General features: G+C 40.8%; 1 protein-coding gene across 1 annotated transcript in view; it reads right to left on the reverse strand.

The window, feature by feature from the left end:
* lamc3 (laminin, gamma 3) overlaps positions 1–21,650 on the reverse strand; it is a 78,472-nt gene that overhangs the window by 8,974 nt on the left and 47,848 nt on the right. The window contains exons 11-19 of the mRNA XM_006640787.3: positions 20,653–20,762; positions 17,566–17,784; positions 5,926–6,114; positions 5,033–5,278; positions 4,160–4,313; positions 3,420–3,562; positions 2,773–2,951; positions 1,963–2,107; positions 727–932 (exon numbers count right to left, since the gene is read on the reverse strand). Of these exons, the coding sequence (XP_006640850.3) occupies positions 727–932; positions 1,963–2,107; positions 2,773–2,951; positions 3,420–3,562; positions 4,160–4,313; positions 5,033–5,278; positions 5,926–6,114; positions 17,566–17,784; positions 20,653–20,762 (1,591 nt within the window). The remainder of the gene's footprint in view (positions 1–726; positions 933–1,962; positions 2,108–2,772; positions 2,952–3,419; positions 3,563–4,159; positions 4,314–5,032; positions 5,279–5,925; positions 6,115–17,565; positions 17,785–20,652; positions 20,763–21,650) is intronic.

Here is a 21,650-nt window from a genome sequence, read left to right on the forward strand (position 1 = left end):
CAAGTCTGGGAAGAATTTCTTTCTTTTGTGTCAATGGGTTCGAAGCCTCTAATTAAGCCCTGTTGAATATTTTCTCAGTGCTGACACCACATTTTGGTATTGAGGAGAGGTGTTAAAGTTGCTAATTAGAAACAAGTGCAGGCTTGGTTTAAATCTGTTAAATTACAGCAGTAATTGTGAAAAATACTGAGCCAAGAACAGAAGGTCTGTGACAAGCTCTGCAGCTCCGCTCTTACGCTTTTTCAACATCAATAAAAATGTACTATGGATGGAGACTAAAACAGAAATACAGAAATAGGAAAGACACTTAATAAAGCCAGTTTCATTCTAAAACAGCTCATCTTTGAATATTTGAGAAATATTATTTGAGTTTTTCTAAACAGAAATTGAACCAACATTTAATATGCATGTTTTTCCATCTGCTGCTGGTTGTGCCGGGATTTCATTTCTTTGCCTGAGGCTCTGTAGCCTGGAGTTGAACAGGTATGAATATTTTAAAAATGGAGACTTGCTAACGAGAAAGATGATTGTGTCTCTCAAAACACACTGATATGGGGTTCTGAACAATTTGAATATACTAGTCCATATATATTCTAAAGTAAATATGTTTGTATACATATACAAGCAGAAAAAAAAATATTTCAACAATATATGTAACTATTGCTACTGACCATTTACTTTTCTATTTTTGAGCATAAATCACAATTCTGCCAGCTCCTGCCCTACCATAGTGCCCAGCATCTGCTTTGCTTGCTGCAGCTGTCTCTGAGCTGTGCTCATGAGGGACGTGGTGTCTGACAGGGCACTGCATGGCTTATCCGTCTCCTGGCTGCTGCAGTTCAATATCAGGCTTACGGTACCGAGTCTCTTCTGCACTTGCTCTGCAGATCTCTCCAGCTGAGCAAACTCATTCACAAAGGCGTCCCTGGCATCTGTAAACAGAGCAAGAGGAACAACCATTTGTCTTACCAAGGCCTGTTTCCTTTGGTATCACTTCAGCGTGTTGCATATTATTTGCTTGGCCATTGCCTTTCTGCAGTAGACGTAGAGCCATCTGTTAAAGAATATGATTGCTGAGAACTGTCTGCAGGGATGAGCTTTTAAGAAGCAGAGGATGACAGTGGGAATAATGGAGCTTTAAAGGGGAGGGCTTGCCTTCATTACTGCTGAGCAGATTTTGAGACTTAAAAGGATGACTGTAAATGTCAGGCTCTCAGATGACATGCATGGCTAAATGGTTATGTTGATGATGGTTTATTTATCCTTCTTAAAGTGTAAAAGTATCCACATGGAAATTGGATAAGATAAGTACAGAGAGGGAAACACCGAATTGCTTTATCAAGTGCACTTGGTTCAAAATCCAAGGAGATATTGAAATTAAAAGAGTTCATCTACAAGAAGATAAGAGGCACTACAGGGAAATGGGAAAAACTGCCCCCAGTCATCAAAACACACAGCTGTTCTCTTTTGCTGTGTTTTGTTTTCAGCTTGGTGGCAGCCTGAAATGGACATGGTTCTTAAACCTCAGGTAAATTACTACTTATCATAAATAAATAATAGTGGGTTTCATATAATGAAAGGAGTGTCCAAATATTGATCAAGCATAACTGTTTAATTTCACTAACAGTCTGATTATAACCTTCCCTTTACTGAAAAATTCCATTAATTTTACAACAAAATGTACTTAACACTCACAAAGAACTGAAAAAAACCCAGTCTCCTTCTCAAATACCACCCATGATGATTGTTAACTTAAAATATATATATTTAATTTTGCCATTCAAGTAACAGCAGGGCAGGTCTTCTGGCACTGAAGAAACCTGCATTAATAGGCAACTGCTCTGTTGACTGAAAGGAGAGATATTTATTTTAATTTTACCAGTAAAATAAAAGACAAGCTCTGTTCTGTGTCGGAGACAAGTTGTACAGAGGAATCTCTATAGAGGCGCACAGGACTGTCACCTTGCATTGCTAGCAGCCCCTCCAGGGAGTTTGTCCAGGAATGCTCTCTCTGTATTGGGTAGTATTCAGGTCCTCTGCGGTAGCGACAGTCATACCTCTCCAGCAGATTCTCTAAAGCCTGCAGAGTTTCCTTAAGTTTGGCAGCCTTGGAATAAAACACGCATACAATTGTGTGAGATCTGTAGAATTTGTAGAGTACAATTACTGGACTAAATTCCTGGACTTAAAGGTCATTTGGTTCTTATACCGACTGAGCGCTCAATTACTGAATCAATGCCTTAATTGAACTAATAATTTGCTTTATTTGACCTTTATTTGACTGGGTGGCTCAAGGGGTGGGCAGGTCAGGGGTGAGGGTTTGTCCTGCTTTGCACTGAAGACCTAAAACTGCTGCTCCAAATTGGTCTAGCGTGTAAGAAAAGATTTGTTCAATTTTTATAGATAAAGTCCTTAGGTGGCTTAGGTGGAAATGAAGAAGAACTTTACATACAGTCTACTGTACTATAGGATTGAAGATGTAAGGCACTTCTGTTTTGTGAGTCTGGAACAAATTATCCATCCAAGATGAAACTGACTTAAAGGGGTATCTCAAGAGGAGATTTCTTTTCCTAAAGTTATTAGCAGCCAAACAAGCGTGTATGGTCTTCTCCATGGTTTGTATGGTTTGTTTTAAAGTTGCTGTCAGTCCTTGAAACAGTTTGAAACACTTTCATTAAATCAAAACACAAAATGGGATTCCAGCTACTAGAGAAACCTCCACTGAAAACACTGAAAACTAACTGCAGTAGTGTTTTAAATAAAAACGTTTACCTCATCCCTCACAAGACTGTAGCACGCAGGGCACTCCTCACACTGGTGTGAGCCCCTGTTGTGGAAGTAATTGAGCTCACATTGGTCACACTTGTATCCTACAAAGCCCTCTCGGCACACACATGTCCCGTTACCGTGGCACTGCATGGTGACAGAGCCCATGGGGTCACAGTTGCAAGCTGGGGGAGAGAACAGGTGCTGTCACATTAGGAGCTGCTACATGGCATTTCTTAAATTCATTTAATTTTCCACTGAACATTAATTAGGGCACTGCAGCTCTGGAATGGCTGGGGTTTTCTGAGTCTTTTACGTGTGCTCCATGATGTTTTTTTCATCTAGTGCTTGTACTGAAAATATAGGCCACCCTAAAACCGACTCCCAAGTCTTCCAAGAATTCCATCACATTGTGGGCATTTAAAAGCCTTTCCTCTCACATGATACATGAGGTAAAAGAAGTAGGGCACTAAGCATTCCTTATTTCAGGAAAAACAAATCAGACAGTCGTTGCCAAAGGGTTTGCTTATACCAAAGTCCAAGCATTAGATTTTCTGCAATGAAACTCAATGAGAGACGTGAGTCTCGGGGGATGCGATCCGAGAGGGATGGGACCGATGAGGGGTCCTGGGAGAGGAGAGGGGATTGCTCACCTCTGCAGCCCCTGGAGGAGAAGCCAAAGAACCCATCCCGGCAGGAGTCACACCTGGCTCCTTCCACCCCAGGGCGACATGTGCAGCGCCCTGACACGGGGTGACAGGCCGGGGACACAGCACCCACAGGACTGCACTCACACCTGCACATGAACAGCAGAGAAGTTCACCCTGGAGGGAAGGCACTAGAGCAGCTGATAACCTGGCTTCCTCTAGAAACAGCTGGATGAGCTGCTTGGATCAATTAGCTACTAACTACGGCATCATTCGGGTGGGTTGAATAGCCTCCCGTTGTTTCTAACCTTTCTTATGTCTGACTTGTTCTTTTGACAATAGCAGCATTAGATGCAGGCTCCCCACACAGGCCCACCACTGCTCTTCAAGGAGAAAGAGCTTTTATTTTTTGACATTCCTAAGCAGAGATAGAAGCGCACACCAAAGGCTAATGTGCCGATTGCAGTTTCTGGAGAAAAAAATTCCCAGACCGAGTCTTTCGTCTTGCTTTTATATGCACCCTTGTCCCCTGTTATTTTAATAGTATACAGAAAAAAGGTAGAAACCTATTCCTCAAGACCACAGGGGTCTTCTGCTTTTTGTTTTGTCCAGCCTCTAACCTAATTAAACCAATTATCGGAACAGCGGAATCCTTCAAGCACTTCTCCCAGGCTCTGCGCCAGTGGTTATTGAAAGTGGGCGACGAGGCGTGTGGAGCGTGCCGTTCTGGGGCTGTGGTTCCCCACCTCTCACAGCCGGCCCCAGGCTGAAGGTTGAAGGAGCCTGTGTCACAGCGGCTGCAGTCTCGTCCAGTCACGCGGCTCAGGCATGGGCACTGGCCAGTCTGGGGGTCGCAGCCAGGCGGTGACCCCAGGGAGCCGGCAGGGCTGCAGCTGCAAGCTGGAGAGCGGGCGACAGGTGAGAGATTTGCAAATTTGCACGGAGCCTTGTTAATAACGCTTTTATAGATTGGAAAGCCTACACAATTTAGATCCAGAAACTCTCCCTCATAACCTCGTTATTTCTATTGGGTGCAAGATTATAAATCAAACTTGTCAGCACACCCTCCTCATTTAAGTCTTTGCTGGAAGATGGAAAGTGGATGTTTCAGCGCTATTACGCATCTTTGCCTCTATGTCTTATTTTGTGAGCTGCAAGATTAACAATCTCTGAAGCAGCTCCTTACATAACAGAACCGAAATGAAAAGCTGGGGTTTGCAAGAGGAATCGAGTAATTGTTCAGTGTCTTCCATCAAATAACAGCAGGATATAGAATTCTCAGTAAGATTAACAGACTGCAGGCTGCACATCTGAGATGAGGACGTTCTGAGCGCTGACAATAATTTTATCCTCTACAGCAATTTATAGTTGCTGTCGGCTCTTCTGTGTCAGCATCAAAAGGCTGCTTTAAACATTTCTGCTTCAAGAGGAAACCTAACAGTATTGATTTGCTAATCTACTCTCTAAATGCGTGTATACTGTGTAGCTGCAAAAAACAGTTTTACTTTAGACTAAAATTGATGTCACTCATAAAAATATGAATACACGCTAAACGAGCTTCAAGGTACCGATATTCCTCTTGATTGTAACCAGATGCAGTCTTTCACAGAGACACCTACGTTTGCACTTGTCGCCAGGATGCGCGGCCTGCGCGTTGCCGTAGTAACCCTCCCGACAGCGCTCGCAGTGGTCCCCCTCGGCGTGATGTAAGCACTTGAGGCAGCGCCCGGCCACGGGGTCGCACACGCCCACGGCGTTGGGGTCCACATTGCCGTGGCACTCGCAGGGCAGGCAGCGCCTCGCGTGCCCGTAGGCCCCCAGCGGGTCGCCGTAGAAACCGTCGTCGCAGAGCTCGCATCGCCTCCCTGCAGCACGAGGCAGATTCGAGACGGGGTTGAGCTCAGAAGGGACAGGGCAGCCACCGGCTTCACTTCCCTACAAGGAAGCTACTGGAACCGGCTTCATCACTCTGCTCTCCTCCCGACTGAGCGCTGGTGTGTGGGGAGCGGACTGGAGCATCATCCAGGTGGGGCTGCACACTGGTGGGGGTGGAGGGGATCCCCATGGCCTGTAAAGCGCTTTGAGTGGCGTGTCCAGTAACGCGCTCTAGAAGTGTAAGCGTTTCATACTTCCTGTGTTGAAAGGTAGGATGTAACAGGGACAGGATCACAGTAGGTAGAGCCGGTCTGCTAGACGAGAAATCATTGCTGCCGAGGTGAGGAGGGAGACGGGCGGAGAGCTTGAATTCTGCAAACCTCTTTCCCCTGCAGGGCCCACAGTCAGACCCAAGACCTGCACTTGGGCGAGCAGCTCTCACATACTGTAAAAAGACCTTGAAGACCCTGAAGACACCTTTCAGCAGCACAGGGAATGAGAGTCAGTTCCCTTGGTGGGAATAGTACATGCAAGCAGGACTGTTGTGCAGCAAAAAACAGAAAAGTAAACAAAAGCACAGAGTATATCAGAGACCGTTGGACTCTTCCCATGTAAGAACTGAGTATGGATGTCTTACCCCTCTGCCCCGGTGGGCACTCCGTACACACCACTTCCTGTGTGGCAGGGATCTGCGTGCAGCCAGACTGGCTGGGACAAGGACAAGGCTGGCAGTCACTGGAGCTGCCAATCAGAGGGTTCCCATAGAAACCGTGCAAGCAACTGTCGCAGGCCGGGCCTGTAGTGTTGTCTGTACACTGACAGACACCTGAGACAGAAGACCAAACAGGGTTAGAAAGCAGACTGCTCAACATTAACACCAGAAAACGCTGTTTTACTAGCTAGTATGGAGCTAATTCAGCACTTTGAAAAAAAATACATTTAGGGTTGAGGCTATTTCCCTTTTTCCTGTGAGATTCAAGGTGCTTCATTTCGTTCAGGATGTTTCTGTTTGAAAATACATTTGACAATACATGTTTTTTTTGTAAAAACTTTTAAAGTTTTGTAGTTAAATCAATGGAGAAAGGGTGGGAAAATTCAATCACTCTTGTAAAAGAAATTTAAATACAGCAGTACCACTGTTATGTGCAAATGCATATGCCAGGATATAAATCACGTTTAGGTTATCTACCAAAATTTGTAGACTTGAAACTTTCAGCTAAAATAAAGTAATATTTCAAAGTGCTGAAAGTAGAAGTTTCTGTTCTTCAAGATCAAATCTACTTTCAGTACTTTGAAATATTATTTGGGTGAAATAAAAAATATTTTCAAATATCAAAGCCCATCAGCCATCCATCCATTTTCTAACTGTTTTTCCAATTCAGGGTCAGAGGGGAGCTGCAGCCTATCCCAGCAAGCCACAGATGGGGTACACCCTCATCAGGATGCCAGTGCATCACAGGGAAGAAGAAGACAAATACACACACCCACACCAGGCCAGCTATCCCAGAAACCAATTAACCTACCAGTATGTCTTTAGACTATGGAAGGAAACCCACGCAGATAGTACCCCAGGTTTGGAATTGAACCCAGGGGTCCCAGCGCTGTGAGATGGCAATGCTGACCACTGCGCCACCATGCTGCCCAAAGCCCATCAGATAAAATTCTAATAATTAACTCATTAATCTACCCTTGTTCTAGAAATGCTAATGCAATGCAGTGCTCTTTTTGTTTTCACCCAGTAGGGGGCAATGTGAGTCTAGTCATCACAGTACAGCTTGACTTTAACTTTGAAAGCTCTGCTGCACTGAAATCTTATTCATTGGTAATAATTTTGGGGACAGAGTGAAAGAAGTCCAGCCAGTTCTTAAAAAGCTTCAGGAAGCACATTAATCCCTTTCATTTGGGAGATTAACAGATTTATTTTCAATCTGAAAAAAATAATCTCAGCAATTTGTGGATTAAATTTATCATTTGTATTTTTTCTATTTTCCAATTCACTTTTTTACGGCACCACGCTGAAGAACCCATCATTTCAATGACTTCAGTTAAGAAATTTAGGTGCCTCATTGTAGCCTGTGAAAATTAAAACAGACCTTTCATTGGTCTGATTTGCGATTTAAATTGCAGGCCTAACGATTAATAATTACATGGGATTACATTACAACAGCCTTCTAAAAGACCTTCCAGCAATACATGCTTTGAAAGTGTTTTGTCTTTGTTCCATAACACAAAATATTGTGGTGCTGTTTTAAATCTTAATGACGTGAAATAACCTTGTGGGTAGCATTCCAAATGCTTTTCTCCAGGTTTAATTATAAAATGAAATCCTTTTTCTTTTCTTTAAAATTCAGGAAGATATCAGTCTTGAAAAATGGATGGAGATTAATTGTTAACGTAGTAAAAGAACAAAAAGCAATAATAATAATAATAAACAATTGCATTTATACAGTTTTTCATCCAAAAGGATCCCAGAGCACTTCCTGTAGGAAGGGATCCATTTCAGCCTCCAGTGCTCTGGAAGTGAAGTGCAGGACCCACCTGGCTGACTCATGGGACATTATTAGACAGCAGATCACATTGAGAAGTGAGGGATTTGCCATATTATACAAAACCAGACAAAACATCGGGGTTTAACCCCTCTAATCTTAAGAACAGTGATATGGGATCACTGTTTAATAACCAAAAAGTCAGGTCTTTGGGTTAAAATCTCATCTCAAGGACAGTACCTCCCACAGCACATTGTGCTCAGTTACCATAATGGGTTTTTGGAAACAGGTCCAGAGGGAGGAGCTTCACCTACTGGTCCACTAAGCTTTGTTGTCCTTGAAGGTGTCCGAAACCAGCACTGACCATACTTACACCTGCTTAGCGAGCCCTGCCAAAATCGAACTCCAAGCTGATAATGCTGTTGCCACGGAATGTGTGAATATAAGGTCATTCTTTACACGCTTTATGTATTTTTACCGGGTCTTAATTAGATTGAATAATTAAACAAGATATCCATCTTAAATGGACAAAACCAGAGATAAACAAACCCGGAAGAGCAGGGATCGAGCGCTCCAGTAACTTTACCAGCAGAAAAAAAACCAGCCATCCAAGAATGCTACAAGCTAGTGTTCCTGCACAATAACACACAGCATTCGAGTGAGAATTATAAGCGAAAGAACCCCCCCACCCCTCTCTCTCGCACTCCCTCCAATGTAATTAAATGTAGTCATTAACCGGGCCATGAAACCCATACTCATTCAGTCTCAGCGATCACCATCAATCAATGCGAGTGGTGCAGAATGCCTCTTCTAGTTTCGCAGGGCTTGTCCAAGGGGACGGCTTCTGCACAGCCTCTGTGACATTCTCTCCCCAGGGGCGTCCTGGCGACCTCGTGTTAAGCGGTTCATGTCATGGGTGTGCACTTACTTGTCATGCACGAAGTGCATGCTTGCCTTAAGCCGTTATGGAGAGGAACCTTTTATTGCTCACATACTGTGGGGCTCCTTTTAGCAGGAGGCCAAGAATAAAACATGAATAAAAACACAATAATCACATTACAATCAGTCTAATTCTGAAGATGGCCCTCCATTAGGATCAGATGAGAACTCAAATCTAAGACATGAAATGTTAAATAAAACTACTGCCTCTGGAATTGATTCTAACCTTTATTTTAATTACTTAATTAACCTTTTTTCTTTTCTTAATTATTGAAATAATCATGGTTTAGATTTTCATCACTTGCCAGTTTAAGGATACTTATAAAACCTGCAGCACTACAGCTCCTCTGGGATCTGTTTGATCAACCCTTTGCAATTTAACACTTCAGCTTCTGCCAAGTTCACAGGGACTGGTTTGAGCCGTTTGGTAGCTACAGCCCAGTGCACCTTTGTGTGAAAAAGAACGACAAGATCTTGCAAATATGAAATTATTTTTACAGGAATAAAAATGAGTGACAGTGCTGAAATTAACAGGTCACAATAAGATTTTTAAAGCAGGATGCCCCGACAGTTGTGATCACAATAATGCTGATATATTTTCTAAACCGTTTGATATAATACAGGGTCACAGGGGTGCCGGAGACTAAGCCAGAAAGCTGACAAGGCAGGGTACACCCTGGGTGGGATGTCAGTCCAGTGCAGGGCACACGGATACAAATACAGACACACTCACACCAGGGCCAGTTCTCCTAGAAGCACATTTCCAGCATGTCTTCGGACTGTTGGAGGAAACCAGAACACCCAGAGGAATCCCACACAAGCGCAGGGAGAACATACAAACTCCACACACAGCACCCACCCCCAGGGCCCCGCCCCGGTGAGACAGCTCAGCAAACCATGCGCCCCCGTAGTGCCAAGATGCAAGAAAATGTAAAAGAAACGTGAAGATGACATTCTTTGACTTACACAACTACTGCTTTAGTTACTATTTTTTAAGGAAAATCATTGTTTTTGTTTTCCATAAACGTTTTAAAACTGTCTTATGTTTGTTTTGTTTTTACAAAAAAGCAGCGATCTAACTGTCACAGTTCTACTTTATTTAAGGCTGAGAAGCTAAAGACTGCAAAAAACATCTCCTAGTGCAGCTGTTTATCTTTCTTCATTCTATTTATTTTTCTAGCAAAATTGGATTCAGAAAAATCCTCCTACACATTCACCACTGTTTTCAGATTTGGGAGGTCTAGGAGCAAGAGCAACATAGTTTTGAAAATAAACTATATTAGGCAGGGAATGTGATACAAAAAAGACGGAGTCAGTGTCTCTGGTAAAAGAAGAATTTAAAATTTATAGATATGGGGGTTAGAACAATTGAACAGTACCCAGAGATAGCACATTATCTGCTGTGTCTGCCTTCCAAGGTATAATTTATTCCAATATGCAGTTCAACGCAAATCAAAGGTAATTTGATGCTATTTTGATATTCATTGAAATGTCGTGAATTATGAATACTTTGGCAAAATGATGCCAGTGCATTTTTATGAATTTTTGTTTCAACCGTTAGATACAGGTTCCGATGTAAAAAAAACTACTATCTTGTACAGTTCATCCATGTTGTTTCTAGCGTCTTTTTAGAAACCTGAAAAACACAACCAAGTAGCTGAGGTACCGTACATTGTTCCACATTTCCCAGAAAAGTAAATTAGCAAAACAATATTACGATGAAGACAACTGAGTACCAAATGTAAGAGATCTCTTGAAGAGAAATTTATGATGCGTTTATAATTACTGATGTAAAATATTTTAGCAGAATTATATTGGGGGACATTAACCTAATGAGAAAGACATAATGTATTTCTCATTAGTTTCTGTCCTCAGGTGACATAGTATGCTCTGGGACCTCTTTCTCGCAGTCACTAGGAGTTTTGTGCTCACTTCTTGTCATTAAGCATCAGCAGAGGGCTTATTTGCAGGCGATGGTTTGGGTTTTCCCATCAAGAGTCAATACAATACATACGGCTGCAACTGAATAATAAATTGTGGCTTTATGTTTTCATTTTTCTAGCCAGCAGATATAATTTACAATTTCTCACCAGCAAAGTAAAATACTTACTACATGACTACATGACTGAGATACTGCTGTGTCCAGCTGTGTTTATGGACCAGATCTGGTGCAGACTTGTTGAAAGATATGATGGTAAGACAATTCACGTGCACAGACTGGTTCTCGGTACCTCTGTTGATATTTAAGACAAGAAAGATTCCAAATAGGATTTAGAAATGCCTTTCGGAATGCGTTTTATGCATTTTTCCATCTTAAAACAATGTTATTATAATAGATACATATTTTTTTCCTAAAACATCTTAATAGGGAAAAAGCATATGTGTGACTTCACTCTGTAACTCCCCTCTTTGAAGTGTGAAATTAGAAAGCAGGACCAAAGTGAATTGACAAGGCTAAAAACATAAAGCAACTTGTATTGGATGAGACGTTTCGAAAAAGGTCTCAACTCAGGCCAGTTGGCAGCTTTCACCTTCAGTGTTTCTATCTGTTCAAAGATGACAGACAATATTCATTTTTAAAAAACATCTGTTAGCTGATCACTTTAAGTATGCAGGTATTGTTTTCTGCCACCATGTGCAAGACAGATGTGGTCTTTAGGTGGATGTAAGAAAAAAACCTGTTTACAACAGCTTGTCCACACTAGGCATTCTCCTGAAGCACTCATATTACAGATGTAACTTCACATTTCAAAAGGACTGTACTTAAGAATCATCAAACACAATATGTTACTTGGAGATGTATTTCTCAAAGCAGAAATAAGGACTCCTCTCCTAGCACCGGTTTTCCAAAATATTGGCATGTAGAGAAAGAGAGCTCCAGCAGTTTTTAAAAGGCTTCTTTCTAAGCTTTACATAGCTATATAGTTACTTGGTGCTTAGTAACAAGGTGCTTAAAACATTGGCTGAGCTACTGAAACAAACCCATCATGAACATCATGAACACTGTGCATGATGGATCTGTTCTCATACACCCACTTGTGTACCCAACAAAGAGCACACAGTGTGTTTCTGGGGTACGATGAAATATTGAAATATCCAACACTACCAGTCAATGTTTGTGGAAATTGGTTCCTCGTGGATTCATACAGTATGTGTACTAATCCTCAAGGCTTTACAGTGGGCTGTCACTAAGTGTCACCGTGCCCCCCCGTGATGTCACTGCCAGAAAACACACAGAGGCCCCCCACTCTAACCTGCTCCTTAGGTCATCCAGTAGCACAGTTGCTGAAAACGCCAAATAACTTCGTAAGTGATCTGTTGACAGTCATCCTGTCAATCCACCGGTAAGAGAAGTACTGACAGTTCCTCGAAGCATTTTCTCTTACGGTTCTTGCTCCTTGTGAACTGCCAACTGCTTTGACAAAATAAATATTTGAATTTCACTACTTACTTTATTAAATCTTTTGTAAAAACTGTTTCCAGTTTTTTAACAAGTTGGACAACGGAAAAAAAATTAGCAACTGCTGGGTGTCAGATCTCCCTTCGCTAACGCAATTCATTTTGACGAGGAAATGTTGGGAATTGGAGCAAGCTGGCGCACACAGAGCTGTTTGCATATCACAACAGTGTTTGACGGAGTGTAATTCCAATTAATATCATAAATAAGTAAGCATTTTAGACAGTTGTAGCAGAGCAACAACTTATTAAGCAAGCCACAAAAAAGATGACACAACTGGTGCTAATAATACTGTTTCAGAGCATGGCTCACTGAAAGTTGTGGATCTGCTAGACTCATTAACTTGCAGAATGTTCTGTTTTTCTACAGTAGGTTCATGTCACTAGGCACCAGTTACCAGCTGTGAAAAGGATGCATATCTACCCTTTTAGCTGATATCAAGAGAAATTATCTCTTGCAAATAAACACAGTCCTTTGCTTAATGAGGACACTCATTGCAGGCAGAACCAGTAAGGAAACATAGTTGTCCTAAGGCAGTCTATTTTAAAGGGCTAAATCCAACTGTCCTGTTGTTTTGGCCTTTTGTTAAATGTAATAAGTCTTGAAAAACAAAGAACACAACTTTGGAAAGAAGGACCTGACTTCCCCTGGGCCATTAAGTCTAAATTAATTATAGGAAATATTTCTCTGGATTTGCAAAATGAGAAAAAGTAAAATAAACTCTTGTAATCATGACACTCCCAAATGTAGACTGTGTTTGCAGTTTCTGGTTTGAATGCTTTTTAATGCACAGCTGGAAACGTTTGAAAACAGATGAATGAAACAGAAAGAAGGACAAGCCTCACTCTCTCAGATTTCAGAAAATCCATCCATTTTCTAACTGCTTTATTGATTTTGGGATCGCAGTGGAGCTCTGGCTTATCCTAGCAAGGAATGGGTGCAAGGCAGGATACACTCTGGGTGGAACGCTAGTCCTTCACAGAGCAGACAGACACAAACCCGTTCACTCACACCAGGGCCAGTTTTCCCAGAACCAAATTAACCTACCACTCGTGTAGCCCAGAAACAAACACAACTAAAAAAAAGCAATGGAAGATTTTATTTGTTGCTCAGAAATTAAAAATGTTTGTAGCTCTTTAAGTTATTCAGAAACCTTTTAAAGACGGGTAGTACCGGGGCTCCAATACAATATGAATAGAGTTTGCACCTTCGTGATGGAAAGCCAGATGAAAGCAGAGAAGACAAGAGCAGTTAAGGCTGGAAATGCTGATCAAAATCAGGCTAAACCTGCACTTGAACTGAGACTTCAAACAACATAGCACACCGCAGTAGCAGATGGGTGCTATTTGGCGTCTTCAAGTGGCATCACAATAATTGGAATTGCAGAGGTGCTTGAGGGGTATCAGGAGTTCATTTTATTTCAGTGATTAATGAGGTTTTCAGGGTTGGAGTCAGGCCCCTTTGAAGATCATTTTTTTTCTTGTCAGTACAGTGGAATTAAAGTTATTCCCCCTCACTGGAATCGCTGTGCCCCCCTTCTCTTATGAGTTACATTCTGTTCCTAATTTTATGGATGGGATGCTTCAAATTAATGCACAGCGAGTGTATGGATATCTGAGGGACATATGCTAAACATCATTAGCCCTCGGAACAGATTTCTAGAGAATATACAGATTCAGTGCAAATATTAGCAGTTCCAATCTGCTGTGTTACAACACAACAAAGAGAAATTACACAAGTTTGAAAACACTGATGAATCTTAATTATTAATCATCCAAGAATCTGAATCTGCTTGACCTGGGGTACACAGTACTCATGTTCAAACATCCTCAAAAACAAAGTAACATTTTAGCGAGGGAATCTGTTATAAGATATTCTATGCAATCAGCACAAATCATTTTCATTCTTGTAAATTAAACCACTATAATAAATAAGGATGTAGTGGCGTGGATATAAGTCTGTGTAATACATTTTGTTCAGTCAACACTCTTTTAACTTTATTGACTATTCATCTGAGTAAGCGATCATTAAGAATATGTGGTTAATTAACTAATTGATGATATACAGTGCCAATATTTATGTTTACAACTCCCAAGGCCTCCAAAGAGTTGTAAATATATGTACTGGCAGCTTGAAAGTTAAATTAGTTAATTTACAATAAGCATAGAGGAGACATCAATGCTAAATAAATAGTTTGACTTACAATAGTTATTACACGTATTAAATCAGCAAATTACCTAAAGTCAGACAGAGTGCCAAACTGTAAGTCTGCAAATTTAGAAAACAATGAATTGAAAGAAATATTTGGGCTCCCTGCTGGAAAGGCTATATGCTTTTACGTAAACCAGGCATTCCTTTCCTTCATTGCAAAGTTGCCATTAAGAACAAATGCTGTGAAGAAGTGAATCTGATAAATATATATTTTCAATTCCTTTCAAGTTACAAATTTCATAATGCTGCTCTGGGCTGCTTAGCTGCAATATGGAAGTATTTACTTGCACTTTTTCTCCCAATAAACAATAATAAAAGCAAACATTGGAGGGTTATGTGTGCAGGAAAGTATACATAATATTAGATTCTGGGGGTTTCATTTGAGTTCCAGACCATTAATCATGTATAAGGCTTTTATACATTAGGTCAGAGCCACTTGAGCAGAGGGTACAACTTTTAATATATCAAGTTGTATTTGTGTGTGTTAATAATGAAGAAAATAAAATGACAGAAAAAGGAAAAAATCTTTTTAGTAGTGATTCATTTCCCCTACTATTTGGCATTTCCATTGACTACAGCTTCCACAGAACTGTCTAACTAGAATCTAAAACTCTCCAGAATTTCTTTTTTTTGCATTTGAAAGCACCAGGAAATGAAAAGATTCTTTTTCTCCCTTTTCTCCTGACATGTATGCTCTTTTCTGATTCTGCTACACTGTTCATTTAACTAGATTATTTTCTAATTACTGACAATTAAGTACCCTGCAGACTGTGTGATGTGAAACCGAAGACTGAAAGAATGTGCCATTGAATAGCTGAGGCTGATTAAGCAGCACAGAAATCTGGAGCCCAATCTCAACTTCAAGGTCGACAATATGGATGGAAGTAATTTCTCTATATCATCTCCAGAGCAGAATTCACATATCTGAGGACTCTCCAGTGCTATTTAGCTGTTTAAAAGCATGCAGTATAAAAGACCTTCAAGTACCAGACTGCAGAAACTGTTGACGTGATCACATTTAGTACACACTGTATGAGTTTGATTCAGGAATAGTTATTTTGAATGTCTCCTGCTGTACGAACTTTTGCCTTCACTATACAGTATGTTGTTAGCTATAAATGGGCAAGATTAAGCTGGTGAGATGAGATCATCGCCAATACGCACAATTTAGATTCAGATCTGCTGGCATTTTGTCTTGTGTTATCATCAGCCATTATGGAGATGACTTTGAAGATTCTATGTCAGTATAAAGACTGACTGATGTTCAGGAGTCCAATAAACATGTTTAAATCTATTCTTTCCTGAGGTCAGATTCGGTTTAATTTGTTTTTAAACAAACTGGGGTGTAGTTGAGAAATATTTGGGGTTTTCACCCTCCCTGTGTTTCCAGGTAACAGTATCAGTAACCGTTCAGTACTGTTACCTATGAAACACTTGGGAGACATTAGACATATGGGAGACGTAAATAATTAGATAAGCTAATTATTAACGGAACTTAAAGAAGGCAAGCCTGAAGTAATGGAGAGCTCAAGCAGAATAAAAACCAGAAGGCAGGAAGTCTCCCGGGGCCTGAGGCTCAGACCACTGCTCTGTAAGTTGCGGGAATCCCTATGAATAACATTTCCATATATAATGGCCAGTGCAGAGTGAACTGTCCAAGGGTGGGACTGTATCCTGCGCAAGCGGGAGAGAGGATTTTCCAGGGAAGGGGCAGGAGATTCTGTTGGTTGACAGGAAAACATGGACTGGCTGGTTTATCTAGCATAGCGGGGCTGACAAAAGGAGATCAGATATGGGATCTGCACACGATCAACATTTTTGCCAACGTATCTTTAATGACTTCCATGATTTATTCTTGCTTTCAGATGCCGTCTTTCCATATGCATAGATTTATTTTTCCCACTGCCTCATGTATATCAAAATAGAAAAGAGCGATCCTGTTAAAGTCTGTTAAATTGTAAATGAGAGTGGAATCAAAATGCGTCTGGGCCGTCTCAATGCACACTTTAATTAAAGAGCCAGATGGATTCTAATTCACTACAGAAATGCTCGTAGTGATATCAATGGTGTAATTTTCTTGTAAATGAAATTCAGTTGGCTGACGGACTAGTAAGGAGAGAACATTGGCTCTCCCCACTTCTCAGGCCCCTGCTGACAATGGTGAGGCCTCTCTGCTGTATTGGTAAATAAAGTGACATAACAATTGCTGCTGACAACTGCTGAGGGATTTTGGTTATTGAAGTTGTTACTCAAAAGCACTTGTGATCTGCGTTTCCCAATCAAGGAGTCTTCAAAGTCTGCCTTGTGAGTTATCTTTTATCTGTTTAACAAGCTCTAGAGGAGAACCAGCATTTTTATTTCTATTAATTTTACAGCTGTAGGCTGTCTATTTAAGGTCAGAACATTTCCAAGGGCAACTTTGCCAGAAAAACATAATGTACTGTAGTCCTGTCCTCAAAGAGGCTGATAGGGAGAGCAGGCTATATGGAATATCAATATTATCAATGTTAGTGCTGACACATTCACCCAAAGCCAAAGTGCATTAATTTTGAATGAGAATCAAGGAGATTTTTTCAGTGTGAGTGAGAGACAGTGTCAAAAAAGCTGAAAATATAGTGCAGGCTTTTCAAGAATAAAATGGATTGTACTGCAAAGTACAGGTACTTTGTCCCACAAACAGCACCTCTGTTATTTGTCCCCGCTGAGTCTACCCGGTGATACTGATTGAGACTGAAACTCTAAACTGGTTGACAATGAAAACACCAGTAGCCAGACGCTACCTATTTTTGCAAAAGACATGAACACAGACAAGGATATAATCAGTTTCATGCAGATGCACCATGTCGAAGTGGATGGTATCCTTGCAGATTTCCTATTTTAACATACAATAGACTATGCTTACATTTTGCTGAAATTTCTCAAGGTTAGCATCATAACTACCCTCCATGCATCAGCATGACCTCACTTTTTGATTGAACCTTACAGTAGTATTACCACAGGACATTTAAACAAGGGCATCATTTGGCTAATCAAGTAATTGAAGAAATTATGGTAGCAGGAAGGTCTTAAATACAAATCTCCAGGTTCACACTCTGTGGGGCTCGAAGTGCAGTGTAGCTGAAGTGAAATGGGAAAGGAATCGGCTGCAAGCAAGGAGAATCAATGATGAGGGAGGCTCTCGAACCTGTTTCTGGATCACAGATGCCATGCTGGTTGCAGGTGCAGGGGATGCAGCGAACAAAGGGACCACCGTTGGGAATCTCACGCTTGTACCCTGGGGTGCAGTCCTCGCAGAACTGCCCCATGTAGCCCTGGGGGCATGTACACTCCTCCACCCAGGGGGCAGATGGAGAGGGGCCCGGGGCAGCTGTTACAAGGGTGACCCCTGAGAGCTGGGCAGTATCTGTTGAAAGGAAAAGCCAACATCAATCAGACACTCAGGCACATAATAGCTACTCGAAGGCGTTTAGTGTCTTTTTCTCTGCTACCGCAAATAATGGCACTGGCTGCGCTGGGGGCTATGGGTGTAATGATCCGAATGGCCAGTACCCTGTGTGTAACTAAAAGTAAAGGTCCACAATAATAGAACATAAGAGGATCTCATTTTTTAAAGAAAGAAAAATCTGCCCGTTTAGCTCAGCAAAAATATTGGCCTAAATGTGTCAGAGCCCGGTTCCCTATTCTTGTGACTCCACTTTGCTTTTTGTCGGTGGTAGAAAGAAGGATGTTTTACTAAATCCAGCTTTGCGAGAGAAGAAATACAATATGTCTTATGCTATTTTGTACTGTTTCATGTGACAGAAGAATGAATTTAAATGAACCAATTGCTACTTTCAAAAACGGTAAACAGTCTTGGATTAAGAGAATTAATATAAATATATGTCATAAATAATAATACAGGTTCCTTGATTTTGAAAATCTTTCCAAACTTTCAAATGCCTGTTAATTGTTCATTTCTTTTTTTTTTAATTTGCCGATGGGTTTGAATCCATTGACTCGATCATTATTCGTTTTATCTACATTTGTTTATCTGGATTTCCAAACATTTGGCGGCTTCCATCCAGCTTTAATATACCCACAGTATTTTAGTCTCACTTTATTTTTGCCTGCACATCAAACTTTGATTTTTCTACTGGACTTGTTTCCTGAGAAACCTACATCTTTCATCTTTAAAACCTCCTTTTTTAAAAAAATTTCGAGCTCTGTTTGATCTTAAGATTATGTTCCATAAGCATTGCCAAACAAATTGTAGTCCCTAGACAGTCACCACAGAACATGACCACCCTTGAAACTTGTGTAATTTTAGTTTGCTACTCTTAATATTCTTTGATTCACACTGAGGGTATCAATAAACAAAACAAATTGAAAAAACACATGGCGTGACAGCAGTTTGCATCCACAAGGGGTAATGGGTTTGTAGCTTATGATCACCACATGGTGCGCCCTTGCTCGCGAGTTGAAGGTCAATGGCGAACACCCTTTTTGCAGTGTCATTACAACAGTCTAGACTGGCTTCACACAGAGCATCTAAGCACAGAAACAGTCTCCATAAAGCCAGAAGACATAGAAGGAAATTAAGCTGAATGATCATATGTGCTAATACTTTTTCACAGCGTGACAAAGTGAAGATGTGTTAGTCAATGATAGCCAAGTGAATGTCACACATTTTTAAACAGCTCCAGAGCTCTGAAATCTGCACTGTTACTGCAGATGGGTTTACCCCAGAGACTTCCTTTGCAAAACATCAACAGGAAAAAAAAGTCGAATTTTTAGAAGAACATATCTGCAACTGTATTGATAACCAATAAACCATCTTCAATGCAAACCAAGTTCAGTACTTATGATCAGAACCATCCAATTTCCAAACAATTTACTATAAACACCGCACCAGGATAAAAATTATTTGTACCATATCCAACGGATGCAAAAATATTTAAGTACTGTAGTTTGTCCCATACAATTTTTTTCAAAGAAAGCTAAAAAGTAAAACAGGATTCTCTCTGCTATAAATGTTATCATAGTACTTTAATCTGGGGTTGTAAAAGAGCTACTTTTGATGTTTTCCATCCATCAGATGTGAATGATTTTCAGTCCCTGGCTTGCAAACCACAGCAACAGATAAATCTGCTTCGACTGGCAGCTCTGAGGCCTCTCTGATTATCGCCTCTCTCTCTGCCGACAGTCTGATGATACGACTTGCGTGAATTTGAAAAGGAAATTCAAAAGACTGTGTCATGGTCATTTGGAAAGGGAGTATTATAATCAGTCTGTGGACTTCAGGAGCTGCTGCTGTCTTGCACATTTCCTGTGGATCTGTGATCAAGATGTGTAACAGCAGCCAGCGTGGAGCAGTGCCTACTCATGTGCAGTTGTCACACAGAAAGACTTGTGTTCCTTAGCTATTTAAAGAAAGTAGACACCCACTCCATTACTTTAATAGCCTAGAAGTCACTTTTCTGTTTCATGAGAGCTATTTAATTTATTATTTTTAAAATTGCATACATGCTGTACAGGCTCAGAAGCAGTGATACTCATGAGCATTTAGTTTATAAGTGGTTCTGCAAGGTTGCCCAGGCTTATTCCTTGTGCATTTTCATGTTTTTGCAAAGAATTAAGTATAAATGTGAAGCCAGTCTTTGGAGAAAATTGAAGCTTGCTTCTCTTTTAATGAATCTGACAGTGTGATGGTTACTTATCAGCCAGATGTCTTACTTAACAACATTTACTCTAGAATACCTTCACTTAACAACTATGGATAAACAAAAGGTTTGATTTGCACTGACTCTTCTGTAAAGCTGCTATTTTAAGTGTGATTTATTTAATAACCCAGGTTTCCAAGGTAACCTTGGTGGACTCCACTGGTGTCCCTGAGTGGAACAAAATCACATTTTAAGATTATAAACAACAAATAGATTTGCATTAATTTAGCTCAGGGCTGCCCAGCTCCAGTCCTGCTCTCCTTTAATAGTCAGGTCCTTAAGAGCTGGGAAAATCTGGGTAAACTGCTCCATTTAGGCCAATAATTTGTTCAATTGCCTTGTTAAGAGCTGAACAGGAATTAAAATACACAGACGCAGCACCCCTCCAGATCAAAATAATCATGTTATTAAGCCATTCAAATCACAAATCTAATAAAGTAGAGGCTAACAACAAAGAGAAAAGGAAGCAGCCTTTCCAGAAATATTTAGTTAATATCAATGGGTCCATTTTTATAACTTAAAAGATAAAAAATAAAGGTGGACTGTCAGCACCACTAACGTGAACTACTTACAGTTCTGGCCTCCGGCATTGCTTATTTTAATCGCGGTGAGGTTGGAGAGAAGGTGTCGGAAGTCAGAAGAAGACAAGGAAGGCTGCTGTCTTTCCTCTTTTTCATGGAGCCTGGACAGAAAATTGATAAGATACTGTATCACATTTCGCACCAGACACAGACAACTGGATTTGACAATAAAAGGTTCTGATGCCCTGCAGGATGCAAGCACATGTGCATACAACACACAGAGGATTTTGACACATTATTTCAGAGACTGCATTAGTTATAACAAAAGCAACAACAATAACAATAAGCAAATTACTAATCTGAAAAACAAGCTAATGAAAGTGTTCTTTTGTTAATGAGCAAAGTTCCTTTTAATCACAGTGAGTTGTCAACCGCTGAGTCCCTTTGGAACAGCATTGTCCTTTTTATCAAGCTGCAGGGAAGCCACAGGCCCTTCATTAATGCTTCTCTTTAGCGCTGACAAAGTGAAAAAGAACAGGGGAGAAAAAAATCAAGCAGGTTAAATTTGTGAAGACCAGTTCTCCAGCATAACCACAAAAACTGTCAAGATTTCTTCCTCCATTTTCATAGCTGTTGTCATTTCTTCAAATATTTTGAATTGTTACTTCACGAGCCAGTTCCACTTCCTACTCAATGTCATTTTCTAAAGGGAGGTATTTTCTGTGTGGAGATACAATGTGACCAAACAACAGCAGACATTAGAAAAGAAGGGAAGACATTAATCATGCGGTACCATGTAGGTGTGAAGTAATTGCAGTTTTAAAGATCAGCCAAAACTAGAACACGTTTCCATTAATCATTTGACTAATGAGGGCGGCGTGGTGGCACAATGGACAGCATCGCTGCCTTGTAGCACTGGGGCCCTGGTTCAAGTCCCAGGGTGCTGTTTGTGTGGAGTTCATGTGCCCCAGTTTCCTCCCACCATCCAGACACACTGGTAGGTTAATGTAAACAAATTCACCCCAGTGTGAGAGTGAATGTGTGCCTTT

This window comes from Lepisosteus oculatus, chromosome 24 (assembly GCF_040954835.1).
Source record: "Lepisosteus oculatus isolate fLepOcu1 chromosome 24, fLepOcu1.hap2, whole genome shotgun sequence".
NCBI classification, from domain to species: domain Eukaryota; kingdom Metazoa; phylum Chordata; class Actinopteri; order Semionotiformes; family Lepisosteidae; genus Lepisosteus; species Lepisosteus oculatus.